The 25,260-nt window shown below is 43.8% G+C and overlaps 1 protein-coding gene and 3 non-coding genes across 4 annotated transcripts; 3 read left to right on the top strand and 1 right to left on the bottom strand.

Moving 5' to 3' along the window:
• Positions 1–3,360: 3,360 nt before the first annotated feature.
• Positions 3,361–3,442, top strand: TRNAL-AAG. Its single transcript has one exon. It is a non-coding gene; the product is annotated as a tRNA-Leu (tRNA).
• A 4,101-nt stretch (positions 3,443–7,543) lies between these two features.
• LOC122925579 lies at positions 7,544–18,627 on the top strand. The gene is made up of 3 exons (XM_044276937.1): positions 7,544–7,622; positions 10,404–10,808; positions 18,222–18,627. Exons 1-3 carry the CDS (start codon positions 7,544–7,546, stop codon positions 18,353–18,355), a joined length of 618 nt encoding a protein of 205 aa, XP_044132872.1. The 3' UTR covers positions 18,356–18,627.
• Positions 16,607–16,678, bottom strand: TRNAP-UGG. The gene has a single exon. It is a non-coding gene; the product is annotated as a tRNA-Pro (tRNA).
• Positions 18,628–20,448: 1,821 nt separating the features above from the next.
• TRNAL-AAG lies at positions 20,449–20,530 on the top strand. Its single transcript has one exon. It is a non-coding gene; the product is annotated as a tRNA-Leu (tRNA).
• The last annotated feature ends 4,730 nt before the right edge of the window (positions 20,531–25,260 follow it).

The following is a 25,260-nucleotide window of genomic DNA, read 5'->3' as shown; positions in this document are numbered from 1 at the left end:
GGGGCACCCACCTGTGAGATTTGGAGACTACATTATGGGCCCAGGTAGCCCCTCACGGGAAACCCCTGTTTAACCCTTTACAAACCTGGGTACGGACTCACTTTTGTTCTTTGAGCCTCCAAGGCATTTTCCTATGGACTATTACTATTTTATTATGGACAATTTGCACTTAAAATATTAATATGGACTATCCTGGTATTATTGATACGCTGCTCCAGGTCAGCGCCCCTGTTCCCTTACATTATCCTGAGAGAAGAGAACAACGCCCCTTTTCACCGCACTCTCCAGTGAAATTGTTTGTTATATTTATATTGCTAATGTGGTGATTGCTGTGTATGCCTGTTCTCCATTTTGTCTTTCAGGCTGCAGTTTCCAGCTGGGCGGACCCCTTTATGTTGCGCCGAGGACGGGCAATGTCATAGCGTGGGTGTATGTAGCGTCCTACTAGGTAAGGGTGGGCACTACACAAGGGTTAATGTGTTTATTGCATTAATGTGATGTTTAATGTGCATTTCAGGCCTGTCAGGGTGTAGTTTAGCCTCCCAGACGTTAGAGGGATCTAGAGAACCCTAGGTATATATAGGTAGGCCCAGACAGGGGAGAGTTAGTTCATGCCAGGTGGCTAGAAGTGAACCTAGTCAGCCTGAAGCTCCTGAGGCTAAGTTTAGCTCAGTAGAGTCACCCCAGAAGAAGAATCTACCTCCTGGGAGAAACCTGCAGCCACCTTCAAACCCAGCAGAGACAGGAGACCCAGCTCAGAGAAGTAAGCTGAGAGGCAGAGGTACTTTAGTATAAAGCAAGGGTCAATACTAGAGGAAGATTTATATACCAAGGATTCAAGCCAGCAATTAGGCATCCGGTCCTTGGGATCCAGCCAGCTAGAATAGCTGAGGGGATAGAGCAGCATTGTACTGCAAAGCATTAACTGTATATCCTCCAAGTATCTTGCAAGATTTAAACCTGCCGTATTGTAAAGTGAACCTGCTGTGCGTTTGTGCTATAAAGGACTGCATCATCATCTACTGTAACTGCATGTACAAAGTTGGACTGTTTTCCAAAGTAAAGCAACGTTTGGTTTACCATCTGTGTACTCTCTTAATCCTCCTGCAAACCGGTGTGCCACCGTTACAGGCACTGGCGTCACGATTCTTAAAGGGACCTTACCTAAGGCACTCAAAATACCTGCAACATCCAGGGCACCTCACACACCATCAGGCCTGATTCCTGTTTACAGAGTGTGCCCCAGAGGAACTAGTGTCTACCTCTCCTTCACTGTTGCATGCCTGCCCAGGGTTCCCTTCTAAAGAGTGAGTAACCCTCGATTGCCCATAACTGTGACCTCACTATCGCTATACCCTGCAGGTCTGGCGTGCGGCACGTATACCTGTCATCCATCCAGCGCCTAAATACTAGGCCTACAATTTATATTCAGCTAAATCTGTGGTTACTGCTGTGCCTGTATTAGTGTAATACGGTACCTAAATAGATAGCCAGATAGTGTTAGGTGTCTGTAAAAAAAGGCCTGAATTTGAATTCAATACATTGGGCCAAATAATTTTTTTCTTATTCTGGTGAACGGTAACAATGAGGAAAACATCTAGTAAGGGACGCGGACATGGTCGTGGTGGTGTTAGTGGACCCTCTGGTGCTGGCTAAATATCTGACAGTGGCCTGTTCCAGTGGTGGGTGACGTGAAGCCTGATTCTCTGCTATGACATGAAGCCTGATTCTCTGCTATGGGACCTCTCTCCTCTGTCTGGGTGCCGGGGCCTAAATATCTGACAGTGGCCTGTTCCAGTGGTGGGTGACATGAAGCCTGATTCTCTGCTATGACATGAAGCCTGATTCTCTGCTATGGGACCTATCTCCTCTGTCTGGGTGCCGGGGCCTAAATATCTGACAATGGCCTGTTCCAGTGGTGGGTGACATGAAGCCTGATTCTCTGCAATGGGACCTCTCTCCTCTGTCTGGGTGCCGGGGCCTAAATATCTGACAGTGGCCTGTTCCAGTGGTGGGTGACGTGAAGCCTGATTCTCTGCTATGACATGAAGCCTGATTCTCTGCTATGGGACCTCTCTCCTCTGTCTGGGTGCCGGGGCCTAAATATCTGACAGTGGCCTGTTCCAGTGGTGGGTGACATGAAGCCTGATTTTCTGCTATGACATGAAGCCTGATTCTCTGCTATGGGACCTCTCTCCTCTGTCTGGGTGCCGGGGCCTAAATATCTGACAGTGGCCTGTTCCAGTGGTGGGTGACATGAAGCCTGATTCTCTGCAATGGGACCTCTCTCCTCTGTCTGGGTGCCGGGGCCTAAATATCTGACAATGGCCTTTTCCAGTGGTGGGTGACATGAAGCCTGATTCTCTGCTATGACATGAAGCCTGATTCTCTACTATGGGACCTCTCTCCTCTGTCTGGGTGCCGGGGCCTAAATATCTGACAGTGGCCTGTTCCAGTGGTGGGTGACACGAAGCCTGATTCTCTGCAATGGGACCTCTCTCCTCTGTCTGGGTGCCGGGGCCTAAATATCTGACAATGGACTGTTCCAGTGTTGGGTGACATGAAGCCTGATTCTCTGCTATGACATGAAGACTGATTCTCTGCTATGACATGAAGCCAGATTCTCTGCTATGGGACCTCTCTCCTCTGTCTGGGTGCCGGGGCCTAAATATCTGACAGTGGCCTGTTCCAGTGGTGGGTGACATGAAGCCAGATTCTCTGCTATGGGACCTCTCTCCAATTGATATTGGTTAATTTTTATTTATTTTATTTTAATTTTAATTAATTTCCCTATCCACATTTGTTTGCAGGGGATTTACCTACATGTTGCTGCCTTTTGCAGCCCTCTAGCCCTTTCCTAGGCTGTTTTACAGCCTTTTTAGTGCCGAAAAGTTTGGGTCCCCATTGGCTTCAATGGGGTTCGGGTTCGGGGCGAAAATACAGTGGTGTGACTGAGGCCTGTAGGTAAAACATCCATGAGGCAGGAGGCTTCTATCACTGGTCACAATAGGCCTGAGATCTACTCTGAGGTATTGTCCTTCCGGTACAGCCCACCTATAAGGGGACATCCAGGATTAGGAAAAATAGAACAGCACCCCCCCCTTTTGCATGGATTGCGTTTGGTATGGCAGCTCAGTCCAGGCTGCAATACCAAGCCCAGCCTGCAGAGACAAGTGGCGCTGTTTCTGGAATTTCTAATAATCCTGGTGAAATTTGTTGTGTGAGATGAAGATTACAATGGGGTCTAGCTCTGACATCACAACCTCCCACAACTGCTCCAAAATTCCTGCCCTGCTGAATGTTTTTCAGGTTTTAATGACGTTAAATCCAGAACAGTGCGTTGACAAATGACTTTCAGAAGGTAGCATGGCCGAGCGGTCTAAGGCGCTGGATTAAGGCTCCAGTCTCTTCGGAGGCGTGGGTTCAAATCCCACCGCTGCCAGTAATGTTTTTGGATTCTGAGAAAACATTTAGAGCAGTTCAGATCTGACACAACCATGTGATTGCAGGATGACAAATTCTTAAAGGGAGTGTCCCACGAAAAATGTTCTACATTTTCCAAACCAGACCCTGGATGTGAACACTTTTGCAATTGAATGTCATTAAAATGTACTATGGCCACTGAGCTATTCACTGAAATCATCTGTATAACGCCACCCGCTGTTTGTTCTTTTTCTAAATTCTTTGTCCTGCTCACTGAGATGGACGCACATGCTCAGTTCTATCCTTCAACTGCCACCAGCTGCAGTAGAAGGGACACACTCCCTCAAAAAGTGCACACCCCCTAAGGCTACTTTCACACTAGCATTCGATCGGATCCGTTCTGAACGGATCCGCTCATATTAATGCAGACGGTGGCTCCGTTCAGAACGGATCCGTCTGCATTATAACTTAGAAAAAATTTCTAAGTGTGAAAGTAGCCTGAGCGGATCCGTTCAGACTTTACATTGAAAGTCAATGGGGGATGGATCCGCTTGAAGATTGAGCCATATGGTGTCATCTTCAAGCGGATCCGTCCCCATTTTCTTCCATTATACGTCGGAACGGATCCGCACGCCTCCGCACGGCCAGGCGGACACCCGAACGCTGCTTGCAGCGTTCAGGTGTCCGCTCACTGAGCGGAGCGGAGGCTGAGCGCTGGCAGGCGGATGCATTCTGAGCGGATCCGCCTCCACTGAGAATGCATTAGGGCCAGACGGCTGCGTTCAGGGCCGCTTGTGAGCCCCTTCAAACGGAGCTCACGAGCGGACACCTGAACGCAGGTGTGAAAGTAGCCTAAGCTGGCAGCTTGAAATAACGCTATCAGAGTAATTGGAGCAATGAATATGAAGCTCTCTGGATCCATGTGAGGTACAGGGCTTTGTTAGAATGAGGTTGTCGTCTACTATATGATGTCTGATTGAAATTTTACATTAATCATGGGGACACCCCCTTTAAAAGAATTTTGAGGAACACTTCAGGGAGCAATCTGTTATCCCTTGTACACACCGGTCTGACGTCTGTCTCTGGTTCTCTTCGTGCACTGCCCCTCAAGCCCTGTAGTCTGTAAGGTTTATGGGGAATGTTCCTTTAAGGGGAAAAAATAAATCAGTTTTTACATTGAAGACTAGCCACTAGGTGGCAGTATGTTAATAAATTATTTTTTATTTTTTATTAAATAAAATATAGTTTATTGCTAGCTTTCCTCATAGTCCAATAGTCAGGTTGTAGTTCTGCTCTTTCCAGTAGTGGAGCTGAGCGGTTTCAGGTGCTGGATTCAGTCTCTTTGAGGGTGTGGGTTTGAATCCCACCTAGGGTTTCCGGCTACGCCAGTGTTTTGCCAGTAATCGTTTTCTGCAAGTATTTTCCTATAAGGACTTTTACTAATGAGCACTTCCATTGTGGGGCGCTGATAAGTACGGCATTTACCCCCCCCCCCCCCCCACACTTGTGTTAAGAAAAAATAAATAACTCACCTCCTCCATTTGCTCAGGACAGGAGCTGCGAGACGTCATCAAGCTGGAGCGAAGGGGGAAGAGAAGGGGGCATCACAAATGGGGGCATTATTAATTCTGTGGGGCACTAATGGAGGCATTACTATTACTGGGGGCACTAATGGGGGAATTACTATTACTGGGGGCACTATTAGGAGCATTATTAGTTCTGAGGTCACTAGTGGGGGCATTATTAATTCTGGGGGGCACTAATTGGGCATTGCTATTACTGGGGGGCACTATTAATTCTGGGGGGCACTAATGGGGGCATTATTAATTCTGAGGGGCACTAGTAGGGGCATTAGTAATTTTGAGGGGTGCTAATGGGGGCATTATTAATTCTGGGGGTACTAATGGGGGAATTATTCTGGGGGGCACTAATGGGGGCATTACTACTATTGGGGGCACTAATAGGGGCATTATTAATTCTGGGGCCCTATTGGAGGCATTACTATTACTGGTGGTACTAATGGTGACATTATTAATTCTGGAGGAGGCTAATGAAGACATTATTAATTCTGGGGGCACTAATGAAGGCATTTATATTACTGGGGGTCAGTAATGGGCGCATTATTAATACTGGGAGCCACATTGTGACATAGCGACTTGAGACCTGTTACAGTCCATGCCCCCACAACCACCACCTTTAGGGTGTGGCTTAACTAGGGTTGCAAACCTTTCTCAGACCCGGACACAGGATTATTTATTCAAAGTAAACTGCAGTGTGTGTGGACGGACGTCCGACCGAAACTCCGTCGATCCGATCACATATTTAAGCTGTCACTCACTGCGGCTGGGTGATCAGCTGAGCGCAGCGCTCCCGAGCCTCCCGCCTCCCTCCTTTAGTCTACACACTACAGTGATGCCAGGCAGCGCTGTGTTCACTCACTGTTCAGCAGCTTCAGTCTCCCTCGCTCCTCCTCTGCCTCCCAGTCCCTCCCTACTTCTCTCTGATAAGGAAGTCAGGTCCACACAGGAACAGGAAGTGACATCAGAGAGAGAGGCAGGGAGGGAGAATTGAAATCATTCTTCTTCAAGCTCCAGCCAAGCTCCAGCCCAGCTCCAGCCCAGCCCCAGCCCAGCTCCAGCCCAGCCCCAGCCCAGCCCCAGCCCAGCTCCAGCCCAGCCCCAGCCCAGCCCCAGCCCAGCCCCAGCCCAGCCCCAGCCCAGCTCCAGCCCCAGCCCAGCCCCAGCCCAGCCCCAGCCGTGCCCCAGCCCACTGTGCCCTGCCTGCAGAGTGACCAAGACAGTCCTGACAGCTGTCCTAGATAGACACTTCTAAAAAGGTATATAAAACATTTGAAGTGTGTAAATGTAACAGTGTTTAAAGGGTTTCTACCACCAGAAATACTGTTATGTAGTTGACTGATATAGCGATGCGCCCATGTCAGCACTACATACCAGTATGTTTACTGTTTATGCCACTCACCCATTATCCCGTCCAGGTCCCCTGTTCTGCCCGCCCTGCTCCTCTTGATTGATGCCACTGTTCGCAGCAGCGTTGACAAAATCCCGCGCCTGTGCCGTTCACTATGTCTTTGGCGCAGGCGCAGTGAGTGAAGGCCACTCTCCTGATGCCGGCTTCCTCACTGTGACGTAGTCGGCGCAGGCGCAGTGAGGAATCCGGCACCAGGATCGCATCATTCACTCACTATGCCTGCGCCGAAGACAGAAGTGAACGGCACAGGCGGGGGATTTCGCCATCGATGCAGGGAACAGTGGCATCAATCAAGAGGGGTGGGCACAACACTGGACCTGGGCGGGATAATGGGTGAGTGGCGGAGCCTCTAGGTTCTGATTTTACGCCCACATAGCACCTAGAGGCTCATTAGCATATTATAAAAGTGCTTTTTTAGCAAAAACGGCTGCAGGGACTAACGTTAGAAACATACTGTTATGTAGTGCTGACATTGGCGCATCGCTATATCAGTCAGCTACATAACAGTATTTCTGGTGGTAGAAACCATTTAAGCAGGTTTCTGAATCTGTCAATCATCAGAAAAAACGTTACGTTATGTAGCTGACTGACTTTAGCGATGGGCTGATGTCAGCAGTACATAACAGTGTGTTTTATAACTCCCTGCCGCTGCCGCCGTTCTCTTAAAATAAAGACTTATAATATGCTAATGAGCCTCTTCAGGGGCGTAATGATCGCGGTGCGACAGCAGGGGTGGAGGTGGAACATGGGCGTGGCTGGAGGCGGGGAATGGGTGGGGCCTGCAAGGGGGCTCTCCCTCCCTTCTGTTCGGGTTTGGCTTGAAGAAAAGGTGGCAACCCTAGGCTTAACTTGGCCAGTATTTTTGTTGGTAAAGGTGGTAACCCTAATCCCCCCCTTCCATAACTATCTCTTTCTTCACGTCAGTCTGTACTTTTCTGTGTTGACGCCCACTTTGCGGTAAAACCTTCGCGGACAGCTGCTGCTCTTCTTCCATTTCCTTCCATGGTTCCAGTGATCCGATATCTACAACCTGCATTTGCCTTGTGTAACTGATATTCACCAGTCGTCCAGTAGGGGGCAATAGAGTGACATAAAGCTCACTGACCTAGACTAGAAACCTCCAGCTGCTGTGATGTGTCTCAGTGTAAGGCCTCGGGGCTGTAAGACATCCACAAATCCCAGGCCCTTGTACCTGGTGACGGTGCTGGAAGGTAAGAAGACCCCGGACTGTCTCTGTACTTACTGCAGTCTCTGACTGTCACTGCACATCCACTGGGTGTGGAGACAGAAGACTCCTCTGGGTGACTTTTTCCGTAATGGAAAGTTCTGCAGCTTTCTAATGTATGTTATGCGTCGATTCCTCACCATTTGTAAGATCTCTGTTTGCAGTCAGTGAATGTGGACATTCTGTTTCATATGCCAAGGCTGATTCTGTGTTCTGCTCACACAGCCGCCATGGAGGGCTCTGATGCAGGGCGCTTCCCTCTATTTTAGGGCAGGTTTTCAGTCTCGTTGACAGTAAGCAGAGGTCTTAAAATCTGTGAGGAATCGATACAAAAAGTTTCTTACTTAGAGAGTGGCCGAGCTTTAAAGTTTGAGGAGATTAATTAGTAACTGTGCTTTATTTCTACAGAACACCTTAAAAATGACCTATCTGATCAGTGGGGGTCCGACACCCTGCATCTCTGCCGGTCGGCTGTTTGGGGGTAGCTCTGGTCCCAACCACTGTGTAGTGAATGGTGCTGGTTACTATTCACTTCAATGGGAGCAGCCCTGCAGTACCACCTCCGTCCACTACAAAAAGGATGACACTGTTTAGTTCCAGCGTTAGAGCAAACAAACCAGATTTGGGAGTGCGGGGTGTCAGACCTGTGTCAATCAGATGGCGGTGGCCTGTCCTGAGGAGAAGTTGTCACTTTTGTTAACCTGGCACTGTCGTGAGTGTCGTTACATTGTGACAGGTAAGGTCCAGGGGTCGTGTAAGGTCTAGGGCGGACAAGAATATAACTACTATTATACTGCTCCTATGTACAAGAATATAACTACTATAATACTGCTCCTATGTACAGGAATATAACTACTATAATACTGCCTCCTATGTACAAGAATATAACTACTATAATACTGCTCATATGTACAAGAATATAACTACTATAATACTGCTCATATGTACAAGAATAAAACTACTATAATACTGCCTCCTATGTACAAGAATATAACTACTATAATACTGCTCATATGTACAAGAATAAAACTACTATAATACTGCTTCCCATGTACAAGAATATAACTACTATAATACTGCTCCTATGTACAGGAATATAACTACTATAATACTGCTCCTATGTACAAGAATATAACTACTATAATACTGCCTCCTATGTACAAGAATATAACTACTATAATACTGCCTCCTATGTACAAGAATATAACTACTATAATACTTCCTCCTATGTACAAGAATATAACTACTATAATACTGCTCCTATGTACAAAAAAATAACTACTATAATACTGCTCCTATGTACAAGAATATAACTACTATAATACTGCCTCCTATGTACAAGAAAATAACTACTATAATACTGCTCATATGTACAAGAATATAACTACTATAATACTGCTCCTATGTACAGGAATATAACTACTATAATACTGCTCCTATGTACAGGAATATAACTACTATAATACTGCTCCTATGTACAAGAATATAACTACTATAATACTTCCTCCTATGTACAAAAATATAACTACTGTAATACTGCTCCTATGTACAAGAATATAATTACTATAATTCTGCTCCTATGTACAAGAATATAACTACTATAATACTGCTCCTATGTACAAGAATATAACTACTATAATACTGCTCCTATGTACAAGAATATAACTACTATAATACTGCTCCTATGTACAGGAATATAACTACTATAATACTGCTCCTATGTACAGGAATATAACTACTATAATACTGCTCCTATGTACAAGAATATAACTACTATAATACTGCTCCTATGTACAAGAATATAACTACTATAATACTGCTCCTATGTACAAGAATATAACTACTATAATACTGCTCCTATGTACAAGAATATAACTACTATAATACTGCTCTTATGTACAAAAAAATAACTACTATAATACTGCTCCTATGTACAAGAATATAACTACTATAATACTGCCTCCTATGTACAAGAAAATAACTACTATAATACTGCTCATATGTACAAGAATATAACTACTATAATACTGCTCCTATGTACAGGAATATAACTACTATAATACTGCTCCTATGTACAGGAATATAACTACTATAATACTGCTCCTATGTACAAGAATATAACTACTATAATACTTCCTCCTATGTACAAAAATATAACTACTGTAATACTGCTCCTATGTACAAGAATATAATTACTATAATTCGGCTCCTATGTACAAGAATATAACTACTATAATACTGCTCCTATGTACAAGAATATAACTACTATAATACTGCTCCTATGTACAAGAATATAACTACTATAATACTGCTCCTATGTACAAGAATATAACTACTATAATACTGCTCCTATGTACAAGAATATAACTACTATAATACTGCTCTTATGTACAAGAATATAACTACTATAATACTGCTCCTATGTACAAGAATATAACTACTATAATACTGCCTCCTTTGTACAAGAATATAACTACTATAACACTGCTCCTATGTACAAGAATATAACTACTATAATACTGCCTCCTATGTACAAGAATATAACTACTATAATACTGCCTCCTATGTACAAGAATATAACTACTATAATACTGCTCCTATGTATAAGAAAAAACTAATTATAACTTTTGCACCCTGTGTGTCCAGTTTCTTAACTCCTCTCAGTGTATTGTGCAGTGGATATTGAGGTTATTTAAATTTGTGGTACCAGAGTTTGATGATGATGATGAGTATCTCTTCACTCTTCGGCCTTTCTCTCCTTGTTTAGGATTTCTGACCTGTCCAGAGGAGGAACACATGGTCTCTTTCCCGAGAGACACCACTGCTGTCCTTCCTTGCCTTTTTCGTCCTTCTCTGAGATTCTCAGACCGGCTGTTGAGAGTCTCGTGGCAGAAGGAACATGAAGTGGAAGATTTAGTTGTTCACTTCCAGAATGGGAATGACACAGGAGACAAACAGAATGAACTGTTCAAGGGACGAACTACGATGTCCAAGAACTGGTTTGTCGAAGGAAACGCCACCCTGAAGTTAGAACATGTGAGAAAGAAGGATGCTGGGAAATATACTTGTTGGGTCACTGTGTATCCGATCCGGCCAGGGCTACAATGTAAATGTTGTGTAGTGGTGCTGGACATTTCAGACCAACAGAACATGAAGATGACTATTTCACCAGGTAAGCAATGTTTTGAAGACCAATTACTTATAATAGTAAACTATGGTGATCAATTAGATCTAAAAAAGTGTTTCCCATCCAGAAAATGTCTCATTGATCTTGTGGATAACATCGATAGTAGCATATGTCCTTATCAGATGTCGAAAGGCCATTAGAACAGATGCAGATATAGGGAGGGCAGAGATAGCAGTTTGCCCACAGCCGTGTTGCTCAAGGATGCCCCAAGGCCCAATGCCATGTTCAAAGACACCAGTATTATAAATAAATATCTTAAGATTTTGCATTGGAGCCAAGAAACTTAGAGTTATGTCTCTCGTGGGACTAGATATCCTTATAGAGTTAGGTTCTTCAGTGCTTGTTGTGTTAATAGAGGCTTAAGATGCCTGCATTGATTGGACTTTTGGCGGCTTACTGGAGGTTTCCCTCTCAACAATGAAGGGGTTGTTGTTTGTGGCAATTACGTAAGTGTCCTTTTTCTTGAAAGCCACTAGTCTTATTCAGTCCTGGATGATGATTGGGTAGCAGTTTTAGCATACACCAAGGCACAGACAGGTCTTTGAGACCTGACTTATTCAGGTTCTTCTAGAAGACAAATACTACAATACTGCCCCCTATGTACAAAAATGTATCTGCTCCACACCTCAACAATGAAATTGCAACACCAAGAAAAGAGACATCCTGGAATTATGGAAATCACAAAGTCAATAGACATGTTAATGATATACAAATATGGTCGGACTGCCCAACTGATAATTCTGGCAAATGCCAGATAGGCCAGTTAATAAGTTGGCCACAGGCTTCTGGGGCATTGGTAGGCCAGAGCTTGAGAAGTGGTGGCTGCAGCAAATACAACTGTATTCCATTTCTCAGACCGGCAATACAGTTAAATAGTTTGGCAGGGTACAGGAACCGATGGTTCTCGCCCTGCCATTCACTCTCATAGACCTCAGGTCACTAGACCTAAAGCCTTTCAGGCAGCACAGTCAGTCATAGAGCAATGACATCATCATAATTACATAATCGGCACTCTGACTTTATAGCGACCATCTCTAGCGGGACACAGGCAACTCAGGCCGCAGGCTTGAAGAGACCTTTGGCCTGCTTCTCAGACTACAACATGAAGCAAGACCCATTGAGCTGAGTATCTTGATCTTTTCTGTCATTTTTGGGAAATACAGAGGGGGCAATAAAGGGGGCAGCATTACTATTACAATAGGGGTCTTATTACTACAAGGGGTCAGTTTAAAGAGCCTTATTACTACTGGGAGCCCTTTATGGTGGCTTACTACTGGGGGCACTATTACGGATGGGGGCACTTTGGTAAGCTTTATCACTACTGAGGGGACTGTGGGACATTATCAATACTGGTGGTACTTTGGGAAAGGCGCATTATTATGATTGGTCACAATATTGAGGGTATTAATACTAATGGGGCACTCTTAGGTAGCATTATCACTGTAGGGGCACTGTTAGTAATGAGGCCACTCTGGGAGAGAATTATATTTAGTGGGACTTTTGGGAAACACTATTAGTAAGTGGGGGGCTATCTGTACAGCACAGTTTTTTTCTCACACCTTTCACACGGGCGTTGTGGGAAAATGTGCGGGTGCTTTGCGGGAACACCCGCGATTTTTCCGCGCGAGTGCAAAACATTGTAATGCGTTTTGCACTTGCGTGAGAAAAATCGCGCGTGTTTGGTACCCAAACCCGAACTTCTTCACAGAAGTTCGGTTTTGGGTTAGGTGTTCTGTAGATTGTATTATTTTCCCTTATAACATGGTTATAAGGGAAAATAATAGCATTCTGAATACAGAATGCTTAGTACAATAGCGCTGGAGGGGTTAAAAAAAATAAAAAATAATTTAACTCACCTTAATCCACTTGTTCGCGCAGCCGGCATCTCCTTCTGTCTTGATCTTAGCTGTCTGCAGCAACAGGACCTTTGGTGACGTCACTCCGGTCATCACATGATCCATCACCATGGTAAAAGATCATGTGATGACTGTGACGTCACCAAAGGTCCTTGTTGCTGCAGACAGCTAAGACCAAGACAGAAGGAGATGCCGGGCTGCGCGAACAAGTGCATTAAGGTGAGTTAAACATTTTTTTATTTTTTTTAACTCCTCCAGCGCTATTTTACTATGCACTATTTACATTCTGTATTCGGAATGCTATTATTTTCCCTTATAACCATGTTATAAGGGAAAATAATAATGATTGGGTCTCCATCCCAATCGTCTCATAGCAACTGTGCGTGAAAATCACACCGCATCCGCACTTGCTTGTGGATGCTTGCGATTTTCACGCAACCCCATTCACTTCTATGGGGCCTGCGTTGCGTGGATTATCGCACCGCAACGCACAAAGAGGAGCATGCTGCGATTTTCACGCAACGCATAAGTGATGCGTGAAAATCACCACTCATGTAAACTGCCCCATAGAAATTAATGGGTCGGTATTCAGTGCGGGTGCAATGCGTTCAACTCACGCATCGCATCCGCGCGGAATACTCGCCCGTGTGAAAGGGGCCTAAGGGTCCATTCACACGTCAGCAAAACGGTCCACACCCGTTCCGCAATTTTGCGTAACGGGTGCGGACACATTCATTCTCTATGGGCCCGGACGTGAAGCGGAGAGCACACTATGTGCTCTCCGCTTCCGCATTTGAGGAGCGAGGCCCTGAACTTCTGGGTTTCGGCCCCGAACTTCCGGTCCGCAGCTCTGCAAAAGATAGAACATGTCCTATTCTTGTCCGCAGCTGCGGAAAAGAATAGGCATTTCTATAGCAGGTATTATAATACTGCTCCTATGTACAAGAATATAACTACTATAATACTGCTCCTATGTACAAGAATATAACTACTATAATACTGCTCCTATGTACAAGAATATAACTACTATAATACTGCTCCTATGTGCAAGAGTAAAACTACTATAATACTGCCTCCTATGTACTAGAATATAACAGCTATAATACTGCTCCTATGTACAAGAATATAACTACTATAATACTGCATCATATGTACAAGAATATAACTACTATAATACTGCTCCTATGTGCAAGAGTAAAACTACTATAATACTGCCTCCTATGTACAAGAATATAACAGCTATAATACTGCTCCTATGTGCAAGAGTAAAACTACTATAATACTGCTCCTATGTACAAGAATATAACTACTATAATACTGCTCCTATGTACAAGAATATAACTAGTATAATACTGCTCCTATGTACAGGAATATAACTACTATAATACTGCTCCTGTGTACAAGAATATAACTACTATAATACTGCTCCTATGTACAATAATATAACTACTATAATACTGCCTCCTATGTACAAGAATATACCTACTATAATACTGCTCCTGTGTACAAGAATATAACCACTATAATACTGCTCCTATGTACAATAATATAACTACTATAATACTGCTCCTATGTACAAGAATATAACTACTATAATACTGCATCATATGTACAAGAATATAACTACTATGATACTGCCTCCTATGTACAAAATCATTAACTGCTATAATACTGCTCCTATGTAGAAGAATATAACTACTATAATACTGTCCCTATGTACAAGAATATAACTACTTTAGTACTGCCTCCGATGTACAAGAATATAACTACTATAATACTGCTAATATGTACAAGAATATAACTACTATAATACTGCCTCCTATGTCCAAAATCATAGCTGCTATAATACTGCTCCTATGTAGAAGAATATAACTACTATAATACTGTCCCTATGTACAAGAATATAACTACTATAATACTGCTCCTATGTACAGGAATATAACTACTTTAGTACTGCCTCTTATGTACAAGAATATAACTACTATAATACTGCTCCTATGTACAAGAATATAACTACTATAATACTTCTCCTATTTACAAGAATATAACTACTATAATACTGCTCCTATGTACAAGAATATAACTACTATAATACTGCTCCTATGTACAAGAATATAACTACTATAATACTTCTCCTATGTACAAGAATATAACTACTATAATTCTACTCCTATATACAAGAATATAACTACTATAATACTACCTCCTATGTACAAGAATATAACTACTATAATTCTACTCCTATGTACAAGAATATAACTACTATAATACTGCTCCTATGTACAAGAATATAACTACTATAATACTTCTCCTATGTACAAGAATATAACTACTATAATACTGCTCCTATGTACAAGAATATAACTACTATAATACTGCTCCTATGTACAAGAATATAACTACTATAATACTGCCCCTATGTACAAGAATATAACTACTATAATACTGCCTCCTATGTACAAGAATAAAACTACTATAATACTTCTCCCATGTACAAGAATATAACTACTATAATACTGCTCCTATGTACAAGAATATAACTACTATAATACTGCCTCCTATGTACAAAAATATAACTGCTATAATACCACACGCTACGGTCATGAATGAACTTTACCACATATAAGGTTTTGCCCAGTATATATATCTAATAGCGGCATAGTGCTGCAAGATATTCAGGTTGTACAGAAGTAATAGTGGCTCTCCCAGATTACTTCCTGGGGTGGTGCTCTTGTCTAAAGTGGTTCACCTAACCACTGATGGATGTCTATAAATGATAAAATAAGGAAATTGACAGGCACTCTATATCTGGGTTTAAAATATATTTATTGGATCTTATACAGAGTTTTTATTTAATAATGATTTTAAAACATTTGGAGTGGTGTTCTGAAAGAATTAATATAGGAGTGTGGGGGGCTTGGTGTTATCACCCAATAATAGTGTGGTAAGGATGTGATGGAGAGTGATGCGGATCTTGGGAGTATCGGAAAAATCTAGAGATGGTAGTGGAGGTGAAAAATTATGGTATATACGTATAGAATATGTAATATATAAAAAAGGTCCAGTGGTGTCCAAGGAGTAGGTGTCCGAAAAAATTATGTCTAGGAATGTCCAAAAAATATCCCAAAAATATATAGTGTCCAAGGAATATACGGAAATTGTCCCAAAAATGTATATAAGGAGCGTGTCCCAAAATATATAGGAATGATAAAAAATATATAAAAATATTAGATTGAAAAATAAGAATAAAGATAAAAAGATAAAAAACAAAGCTTAAGAAAAGATTTGAAGTTGGTCCAGTATTGATAGAGTCTTTGCAGGTGTAAATGGCGAGCGTGAATATAAGTATTACCTATATTCACGCTCGCCATTTTCACCTGCAAAGACTCTATCAATACTGGACCAACTTCAAATCTTTTCTTAAGCTTTATTTTTTATCTTTTTATCTTTATTCTTTTTTTTCAATCTAATATTTTGATATATTTTTTATCATTCCTATATATTTTGGGACAATCTCCTTATATTCCTTGGACACTATATATTTTTTGGACATTCCTAGACATAATTTTTTCGGACACCTACTCCTTGGACACCACTGGACCTTTTTTATATATTACATATTCTTTACGTATATACCATATTTTTTCACCTCCACTACCATCTCTAGATTTTTCCGATACTCCCAAGATCCGCATCACTCTCCATCACATCCTTACCACACTATTATTGGGTGATAACACCAAGCCCCCCACACTCCTATATTAATTCTTTCAGAACACCACTCCAAATGTTTTAAAATCATTATTAAATAAAAACTCTGTATAAGATCCAATAAATATCTTTTAAAACCAGATATAGAGTGCCTGTCAATTTCCTTATTTTATCTGCAAGATATTAATAGAATCTCTGTCAGAATGAAGAAAACAAGGGCTCGTCCGGGATTTGAACCCGGGACCTCTCGCACCCAAAGCGAGAATCATACCCCTAGACCAACGAGCCAGCTGAAGGAGAACAATAACAGGACTGTATATGAGCTTCACCACACTCGATTTCTAGGAAACAGAGACACCAGAAGACAGCTGCACAGCCTGTCAGGTGTCTACACAGGAGTGTCCTATACTGAGCCGGGGACCAACTATTTCCTGGGTCTGCAAGGACAAGATGATGTGTGATACTGCCTGCTGGACTGTGTATCTAATCCTACGATGTGTGATACTGCCTGCTGTACTGTGTATCTAATCCTATGATGTGTGATACTGCCTGCTGTACTGTGTATCTAATCCTATGATGTGTGATACTGCCTGCTGGACTGTGTATCTAATCCTATGGTGTGTGATACTGTCTGCTGGACTGTGTATCTAATCCTATGATGTGTGATACTGCCTGCTAGACTGTGTATCTAATCCTATGATGTGTGATACTGCCTGCTGGACAGTGTATCTAATCCTATGGTGTGTGATACTGCCTGCTAGACTGTGTATCTAATCCTATGGCGTTTGATACTACCTGCTGGACTGTGTATCTAATCCTATGATGTGTGATACTGCCTGCTGGACTGTGTGTCTAATCCTATGATGTGTGATACTGCCTGCTGGACTGTGTATCTAACCCTATGATTTGTGATACTGCCTGCTGGACTGTGTATCTAATCCTATGGCGTTTGATACTACCTGCTGGACTGTGTATCTAATCCTATGATGTGTGATACTACCTGCTGGACTGTGTATCTAATCCTATGATGTGTGATACTGCCTGCTGGACTGTGTGTCTAATCCTATGATTTGTGATACTGCCTGCTGGACTGTGTATCTAATCCTATGATGTGTGATACTGCCTGCTGGACTGTGTATCTAATCCTATGATGTGTGATACTGCCTGCTGGACTGTGTATCTAATCCAATGATGTGTGATACTGCCTGCTGGACTGTGTATCTAATCCTATGATGTGTGATACTGCCTGCTAGACTGTGTATCTAATCCTATCCTGTGTGATACTGTCTGCTGAGCTGTGTATCTAATCCTATGATGTGTGATACTGCCTGCTGGACTGTTTATCTAATCCTATGATGTGTGATACTGCCTGCTGGACTGTGTATCTAATCCTATGATGTGTGATACTGCCTGCTGGTCTGTGTATCTAATCCTATGATGTGTGATACTGCCTGCTGTACTGTGTATCTAATCCTATGATGTGTGATACTGCCTGCTGGACTGTGTATCTAATCCTATGATGTATGATACTGCCTTCTGGACTGTGTATCTAATCCTATGATGTATAATGTGTGAAACTGTCTGCTAAATCATGTATCTAATGCTATGATGTGTGATACTGTCCGCTAAGCCGTGTATCTCATCCTATGATGTGTGATACTGCCTGCTGGACTGTGTATCTAATCCTGAGATGTCTGATACCGTCTGGTGAGTCTTGTATCTAACCCTATCTTGTGTGATACTGCCGGCTGAGATGTATCTAAGCCTCTTCTTTGAACTGGTAGGTCTAGGCATTGCACAGTCACATTTACAATGATGTCTTCTCTTGCAGGGAATGATCACTCTCATGCTGTGTGGGAGCGTGTCCTGGCTGCGTGTTTGTTCCTGCTCGTCGTGGTACTGTTCATCTTTCTTCCCTATTTCCTGTTCAGTAGACAGCACTCCGGTCCATACGGGAGCCTGTGAGCCGCTCGCGCTGCTCACTCTACCCTGGTGCTTACATCATGAGGACTGAAAGATGATGGCGGCCCCTATGGTGACACAAGCAATCCATGTGATTCACTTACTCGCAGGGGACAGACTCATTTTGTGAAATACTTACGGCACAATCTGCACTTTCCTCTTCCCTGGGTCCGATCGGTGACGGTCGTTTGGACATCCAGGAATCTTGCTTCGGTTGGATCACTAATGATGAACTGTGCCGCACCTTCTACCAAATCCTAAAGCCTCACTCACACGTCAGTGTTCGGTCAGTGATTTCCATCAGTGATTGTGAGCCAAAACCTGGATTGAAGCCTCCACAGAGATAAGGTATAAAGGAAAGATCTGCCCCTGTTCTGTGTTTAGAGCCGCACCTGGTTTTGGCTCAAAATCACTGATGGAAATCACTGACCGAACACTGACTGTGTGAATGAGGCCTAAGTCTGAAAAGTTCTAGCTGCACAGTAATTTATTTTTCTTGAAGTAAAAAAAATGGCTGACGGTGGCGGGGGCGTGCCTCCATATTTAGTTTCTAAGCTTTATATATGTTGTTCAGGTCATGGGAGACCAAGCTTTTGCAGAGTTTCCCATTGAATAAAAAAATATATTTTCTGTAAAAAATGTTTTAGATTTTTTAAACTCTATTTAAATTTTCTTTTACTTTTCGTTTGGTCCCATAAAGCAGACGTACTGTTATATGCTTAGCCCCCCATCCAAAAAACTGGTTAGTCATTCCCATAGACTTGTATTGAAATTCTATATATGACAGACAAATTGCAACATTGATCTTATTCAGATAGAAACTGTATACAAGAAGAGCAGTCAGAACCCCTCATTGTCTTCAGACAGGAACCAGTGTTTAGTAGAAAAGACTCCAGTCTGCATGAGTGACCAGAAGAAGACGCTGAGATGGGGATACTCTGCTACAGACCCTGGTTCACCAGCCCTTTGAACAGATGGGTAGCCGGACGACTGAGCCACAGACCCTGGGCCACCAACCCTTTGGCCTGGGTACCAGCCTTTTGAGAGAGAGGGGACAGTACCTCAGGCCTTCCTCAGCCCAGAGCCTTCTGCTACCAGGAAGGAGACTGGAGAAGCTCAGTGCACCGCCTGTATTGTTTCGCACTTGAACTCCTCCAGTAAAGAAGCACACTGGTTTACTTCAGACCCTGACGCTCCCATTTCCCAGTGGGGTGCACCACGTCTTACGGAGATCAGCAACACGGAGTGACACCTCAACGGTGTCTAGGGGGCCACCCCAAACCCAGCCAGTTCATATAATTTCTGATGGATTCTACCCGTTAGGGAATTCACGACAGGCAACCGTAGACCTTTGTCAGGCCCCATCCTGTCTATTGCAGTGCCAGCCCCGGTGGTCATGTTGTGGGTTGAAAATGGGTGGGGCTTGTGTAATCTCCGCCCAGAAGTGGGCAATCCTGGATGGGTCTGGGGCTTCTGGAAGAACATAGGTAATGATGCTGATTTGACCCTAACCTCGTGCACACTGGTTTGTGGTCTTTCCAACAAGAATTGGAGATGTTTTGTAATTTGTGATGCGGACAGCACAGTGATGGCCGCTGACCTCCATTGAATGGGTCCGTGTGCGATTCTCAAAAAAGGTGGATTGGATACGGACCCAAAATACAGTGGTGTGACTGAGGCCTAGATCTGTAGGTAAAACATCCATGAGGCAGGAGGCTTCTATCACTGGTCACAATAGGCCTGAGATCTACTCTGAGGTGTTGTCCTTCCGGTACAGCCCACCTATAAGGGGACATCCAGGATTGGGAAAAATAGAACAGCACCCCCCCTTTTGCATGGATTGCGTTTGGTATGGCAGCTCAGTCCAGGCTGCAATACCAAGTCCAGCCTGAAGATACAAGGGGCGCTGTTTCTGGAATTATAATACAATATAATAATCCTGGTGAAATTTGTTGTGTAAGATGAAGATTACAATGGGGTCTAGCTCCGACATCACAACCTCCCACAACTGCTCCAAAATCCCTGCCCTGCTGAATGTTTTTCAGGTTTTAATGACGTTAAATCCAGAACAGTGCGTTGACAAGTGACTTTCAGAAGGTAGCGTGGCCGAGCGGTCTAAGGCGCTGGATTAAGGCTCCAGTCTCTTCGGAGGCGTGGGTTCAAATCCCACCGCTGCCAGAAATGTTTTGGATTCTGAGAAAACATTTAGAGCAGTTCAGATCTGACACAACCATGTGATTGCAGGATGACAAATTCTTAAAGGGAGTGTCCCACGAAAAATGTTCTACATTTTCCAAACCAGACCCTGGATGTGAACACTTTTGCAATTGAATGTCATTAAAATGTACTATGGCCACTGAGCTATTCACCGAAATCATCTGTATAACGCCACCCGCTGTTTGTTCTTTTTCTAAATTCTTTGTCCTGCTCACTGAGATGGACGCACATGCTCAGTTCTATCCTTCAACTGCCACCAGCAGCAGTAGAAAGGACACACTCCCTCAAAAAGTGCACACCCCCTAAGCTACCAGCTTGAAATAACGCTAGCAGAGTAATTGGAGCAATGAATATGAAGATCTCTGGATCCATGTGAGGTACAGGGCTTTGTTAGAATGAGGTTGTCGTCTACTATATGATGTCTGATTGAAATGTTTACATTAATCATGGGACACCCCCTTTAAAAGTATTTCGAGGAACACTTCAGGGAGCAATCTGTTATGTGGAATGTTCCTTTAAGGGGAAAAAAATAAATCAGTTTTTACATTGAAAACTAGCCACTAGGTGGCAGTGTGTTAATAAATAATTATTTACATTTTTTTTATTTTATTAATTATTGCTAGCTTTCCTCATAGTCCAATAGTCAGGTTATAGTTCTGCTCTTTCCAGTAGTGGGGCTGAGCGGTTTCAGGTGCTGGGCTCAGTCTCTTTGGGGGTGTGGGTTTGAATTCCGGCTACACCAGTGTTTTGCCAGTAATTGTTTTCTGCAAGTATTTTCCTATAAGGACTGTTACTAATAAGCATTCCATTGTGGGGCGCTGATAAGTACGGCATTTACACCCCCCCCCCCCCACACTTGTGTTAAGAAAAAATAAATAACTCACCTCCTCCATTTGCTCAGGACAGGAGCTGCGAGACGTCATCACGCTGGAGCGAAGGGGGCATCACAAATGGGGGTATTATTAATTCTGGGGGGACTAACAGGGGCATTATTAATTCTGGGAGCCCTAATAGAGACATTACTTTCACTGGGGGCACTAATGGGGGGATTACTATTACTGGGGGCACCATTAGGGGCATTATTAATTCTGAGGGCACTAGTGGGGGCATTATTAATTCTGGGAGCCCTAATGAAGGCATTACTATTACTGGGGGTACTAATGAAGGAATTACTATTAATGGGGGCACTATTAGGGGCATTATTAATTCTGAGGGCACTAGTGGGGGCATTATTTATTCTGGGGGGCACTAATGGGGGCATTATTCTGGGGGGCACTAATGGGGGCATTATTCTGGGGGGCACTAATAGGGGCATTTATAATTCTGGGACCCTAATGGAGGCATTACTATTACTGGGTGGTACTAACAGGGGCATTATTAATTCTGGGGGACGCTAATGGGGACATTATTAATTCTGGGGGGCACTAAAGGGTGCATAACTATTACTGGGGGGCACTAATGGGGGCATTATTAATTTTGAAGGGCACTAATAGGGGCATTACCAATTCTGAGGGGCGCTAATTGAGGCATAATTAATTCTGGGGGCACTACTACAACTGGGGGCTCTAATGGAAACATTATTAATTCTGGAGGCACTGAGCTTTCTAATGTATGTTATGTCTCAATTCCTCACCATTTGTAAGATCTCTGCTTGCAGTCAGTGAATGTGGACATTCTGTTTCACATGCCAAGGCTGATTCTGTGTTCTGCTCACACAGCCGCCATGGAGGGCTCTGATGCAGGACGCTTCTCTCTATTTTAGGGCAGGTTTTCAGTCTCGTTGACAGTAAGCAGAGGTCTTAAAATCTGTGAGGAATCGATACAAAAAGTATCTTACTTTTTGTATCGAGCTTTAAAGTTTGGCCGAGCTTTAAAGTTTGAGGAGATTAAGTAGTAACTGTGCTTTATTTCTACAGAACAGTATAAAAATTACCTATCTGATCAGTGGGGGTCCAACACCCTGCCTACAGGTGAGCGAACCCCATAAAACATTGGAGGTGAGGGCCTACATGTGAGCAGACCGTATAAAACATTGTAGTGAGGGTCTACAGCTGAGCAGACCGCATGAAACATTGGAGGTGAGGGCCTGAAGGTGAGCAAACCCCATAAAACATTTGAGTGAGGGCCTATAGCTGAGCAGACCGTATGAAACATTGGAGGTGAGGGCCTGAAGGTAAGCAAACCTCATAAAACATTGTAGTGAGGGCCTACAGCTGAGCAGACCGTATGAAACATTGGAGGTGAGGGCCTACAGGTGAGCGAACCCTATAAAACATTGTAGGTGAGGGCCTACAGCTGAGTAGACCGTATGAAACATTGTAGTGAGGGCCTACCACTGAGCAGTCCGTATTAAACATTGTAGTGAGGGCCTATAGGTGAGCAGACCGTATTAAACATTGTAGTGAGGGCCTACAGGTGAGGAGACCGTATAAAACATTGGAGTGAGGGCCTACAGGTTAGAAGACCGTATGAAACATTGGAGTGAGGGCCTACAGGTGAGCAGACCGTATGAAACATTGTAGTGAGGGCCTACAGCTGAGCAGACCATATGAAACTTTGGAGTGAGGGCCTATAGGTGAGCGAACCCCATAAAACATTGTAGATGAGGGCCTACAGCTGAGCAAACCATATGAAACATTGGAGTGAGGGCCTACAGGTGAGCGAACCCCATAAAACATTGTAGGTAAGGGCCACCAGCTGAGCAGACCATATGACACATTTGAGGCGAGGACCTACAGGTGATCATACCGTATGAAACATTGTATTGAGGGCCTACAGCTGAGCATACAGTATGAAACATTGTAGTGAGGGCCTACAGCTGAGAAGACCGTGTGAAACATTGTAGTGAGGGCCTACAGCTGAGAAGACCGTGTGAAACATTGTAGTGAGGGCCTACAGCTGAGCAGACCGTATGAAACATTGTAGGTGAGTGCCTACAGGTGAGCGAACCCTATAAAACATTGTAGGTGAGGGCCTACAGCTGAGTAGACCGTATGAAACATTGTAGTGAGGGCCTACCACTGAGCAGTCCGTATTAAACATTGTAGTGAGGGCCTACAGGTGAGCAGACCGTATTAAACATTGTAGTGAGGGCCTACAGGTGAGGAGACCGTATGAAACATTGGAGTGAGGGCCTACAGGTTAGAAGACCGTATGAAACATTGTAGTGAGGGCCTACAGCTGAGAAGACCGTGTGAAACATTGTAGTGAGGGCCTACAGCTGAGCAGACCGTATGAAACATTGTAGGTGAGTGCCTACAGGTGAGCGAACCCTATAAAACATTGTAGGTGAGGGCCTACAGCTGAGTAGACCGTATGAAACATTGTAGTGAGGGCCTACCACTGAGCAGTCCGTATTAAACATTGTAGTGAGGGCCTACAGGTGAGCAGACCGTATTAAACATTGTAGTGAGGGCCTACAGGTGAGCATACAGTATGAAACATTGTAGTGAGGGCCTACAGCTGAGAAGACCGTGTGAAACATTGTAGTGAGGGCCTACAGCTGAGAAGACCGTGTGAAACATTGTAGTGAGGGCCTACAGCTGAGCAGACCGTATGAAACATTGTAGGTGAGTGCCTACAGGTGAGCGAACCCTATAAAACATTGTAGGTGAGGGCCTACAGCTGAGTAGACCGTATGAAACATTGTAGTGAGGGCCTACCACTGAGCAGTCCGTATTAAACATTGTAGTGAGGGCCTACAGGTGAGCAGACCGTATTAAACATTGTAGTGAGGGCCTACAGGTGAGGAGACCGTATGAAACATTGGAGTGAGGGCCTACAGGTTAGAAGACCGTATGAAACATTGGAGTGAGGGCCTACAGGTGAGCAGACCGTATGAAACATTGTAGTGAGGGCCTACAGCTGAGCAGACCGTATGAAACATTGGAGTGAGGGCCTACAGGTGAGCGAACCCCATAAAACATTGTAGATGAGGGCCTACAGCTGGGCAGACCGTATGAAACATTGGAGTGAGGGCCTACAGGTGAGCGAACCCCATAAAACATTGTAGGTAAGAGCCACCAGCTGAGCAGACCATATGACACATTTGAGGTGAGGACCTACAAGTGATCATACCGTATGAAACATTGTATTGAGGGCCTACAGCTGAGCATACAGTATGAAACATTGTAGTGAGGGCCTACAGCTGAGAAGACCGTATGAAACATTGTAGTGAGGGCCTACAGCTGAGCAGACCGTATGAAACATTGTAGGTGAGGGCCTACAGGTGAGTGAACCCCATAAAACATTGTAGGTGAGGGCCTACAGCTGAGTAGACCGTATGAAACATTGTAGTGAGGGCCTACAGCTGAGCAGACCATAGGAAACATTGTAGCGAGGGCCTACAGCTGAGCAGACCGTATGAAACATTGGAGGTGAGGGCCTACAGGTGAGTGAACCCATAAAACATTGTAGGTGAGGGCCTACAGGTGAGCAGACTGTATGAAACATTGGAGTGAGGGCCTACAGGTGAGCAGACCGTATGAAACATTGGAGTGAGGGCCTACAGCTGAGCAGACCTTATGAAACATTGGAGTCAGGGCCTACAGGTGAGCGAACCCCATAAAACATTGTAGGTGAGGGCCTACAGCTGAGTAGACCGTATGAAACATTGGAGTGAGGGCCTACAGGTAAGCGAACCCCATAAAACATTGTAGGTAAGGGCCTACAGCTGAGCAGACCATATGAAA

Source organism: Bufo gargarizans, chromosome 2 (genome assembly GCF_014858855.1).
Source record: "Bufo gargarizans isolate SCDJY-AF-19 chromosome 2, ASM1485885v1, whole genome shotgun sequence".
NCBI lineage: Eukaryota > Metazoa > Chordata > Amphibia > Anura > Bufonidae > Bufo > Bufo gargarizans.
The sequence above is the reverse complement of the archived record's forward strand: the minus strand, read 5'-3'. Positions and strand labels throughout refer to the sequence as shown.

Excerpts from the sequence above, each read along its gene's own strand:
- LOC122925579 (XM_044276937.1), top strand. The coding sequence starts at position 7,544 with ATGTGTCTCAGTGTAAGGCCTCGGGGCTGTAAGACATCCACAAATCCC. Across the intron at positions 7,623-10,403 it reads CCTGGTGACGGTGCTGGAAG|GATTTCTGACCTGTCCAGAG; the intron begins GTAAGAAGACCC and ends CTCCTTGTTTAG. Across the intron at positions 10,809-18,221 it reads GAAGATGACTATTTCACCAG|GGAATGATCACTCTCATGCT; the intron begins GTAAGCAATGTT and ends CTTCTCTTGCAG.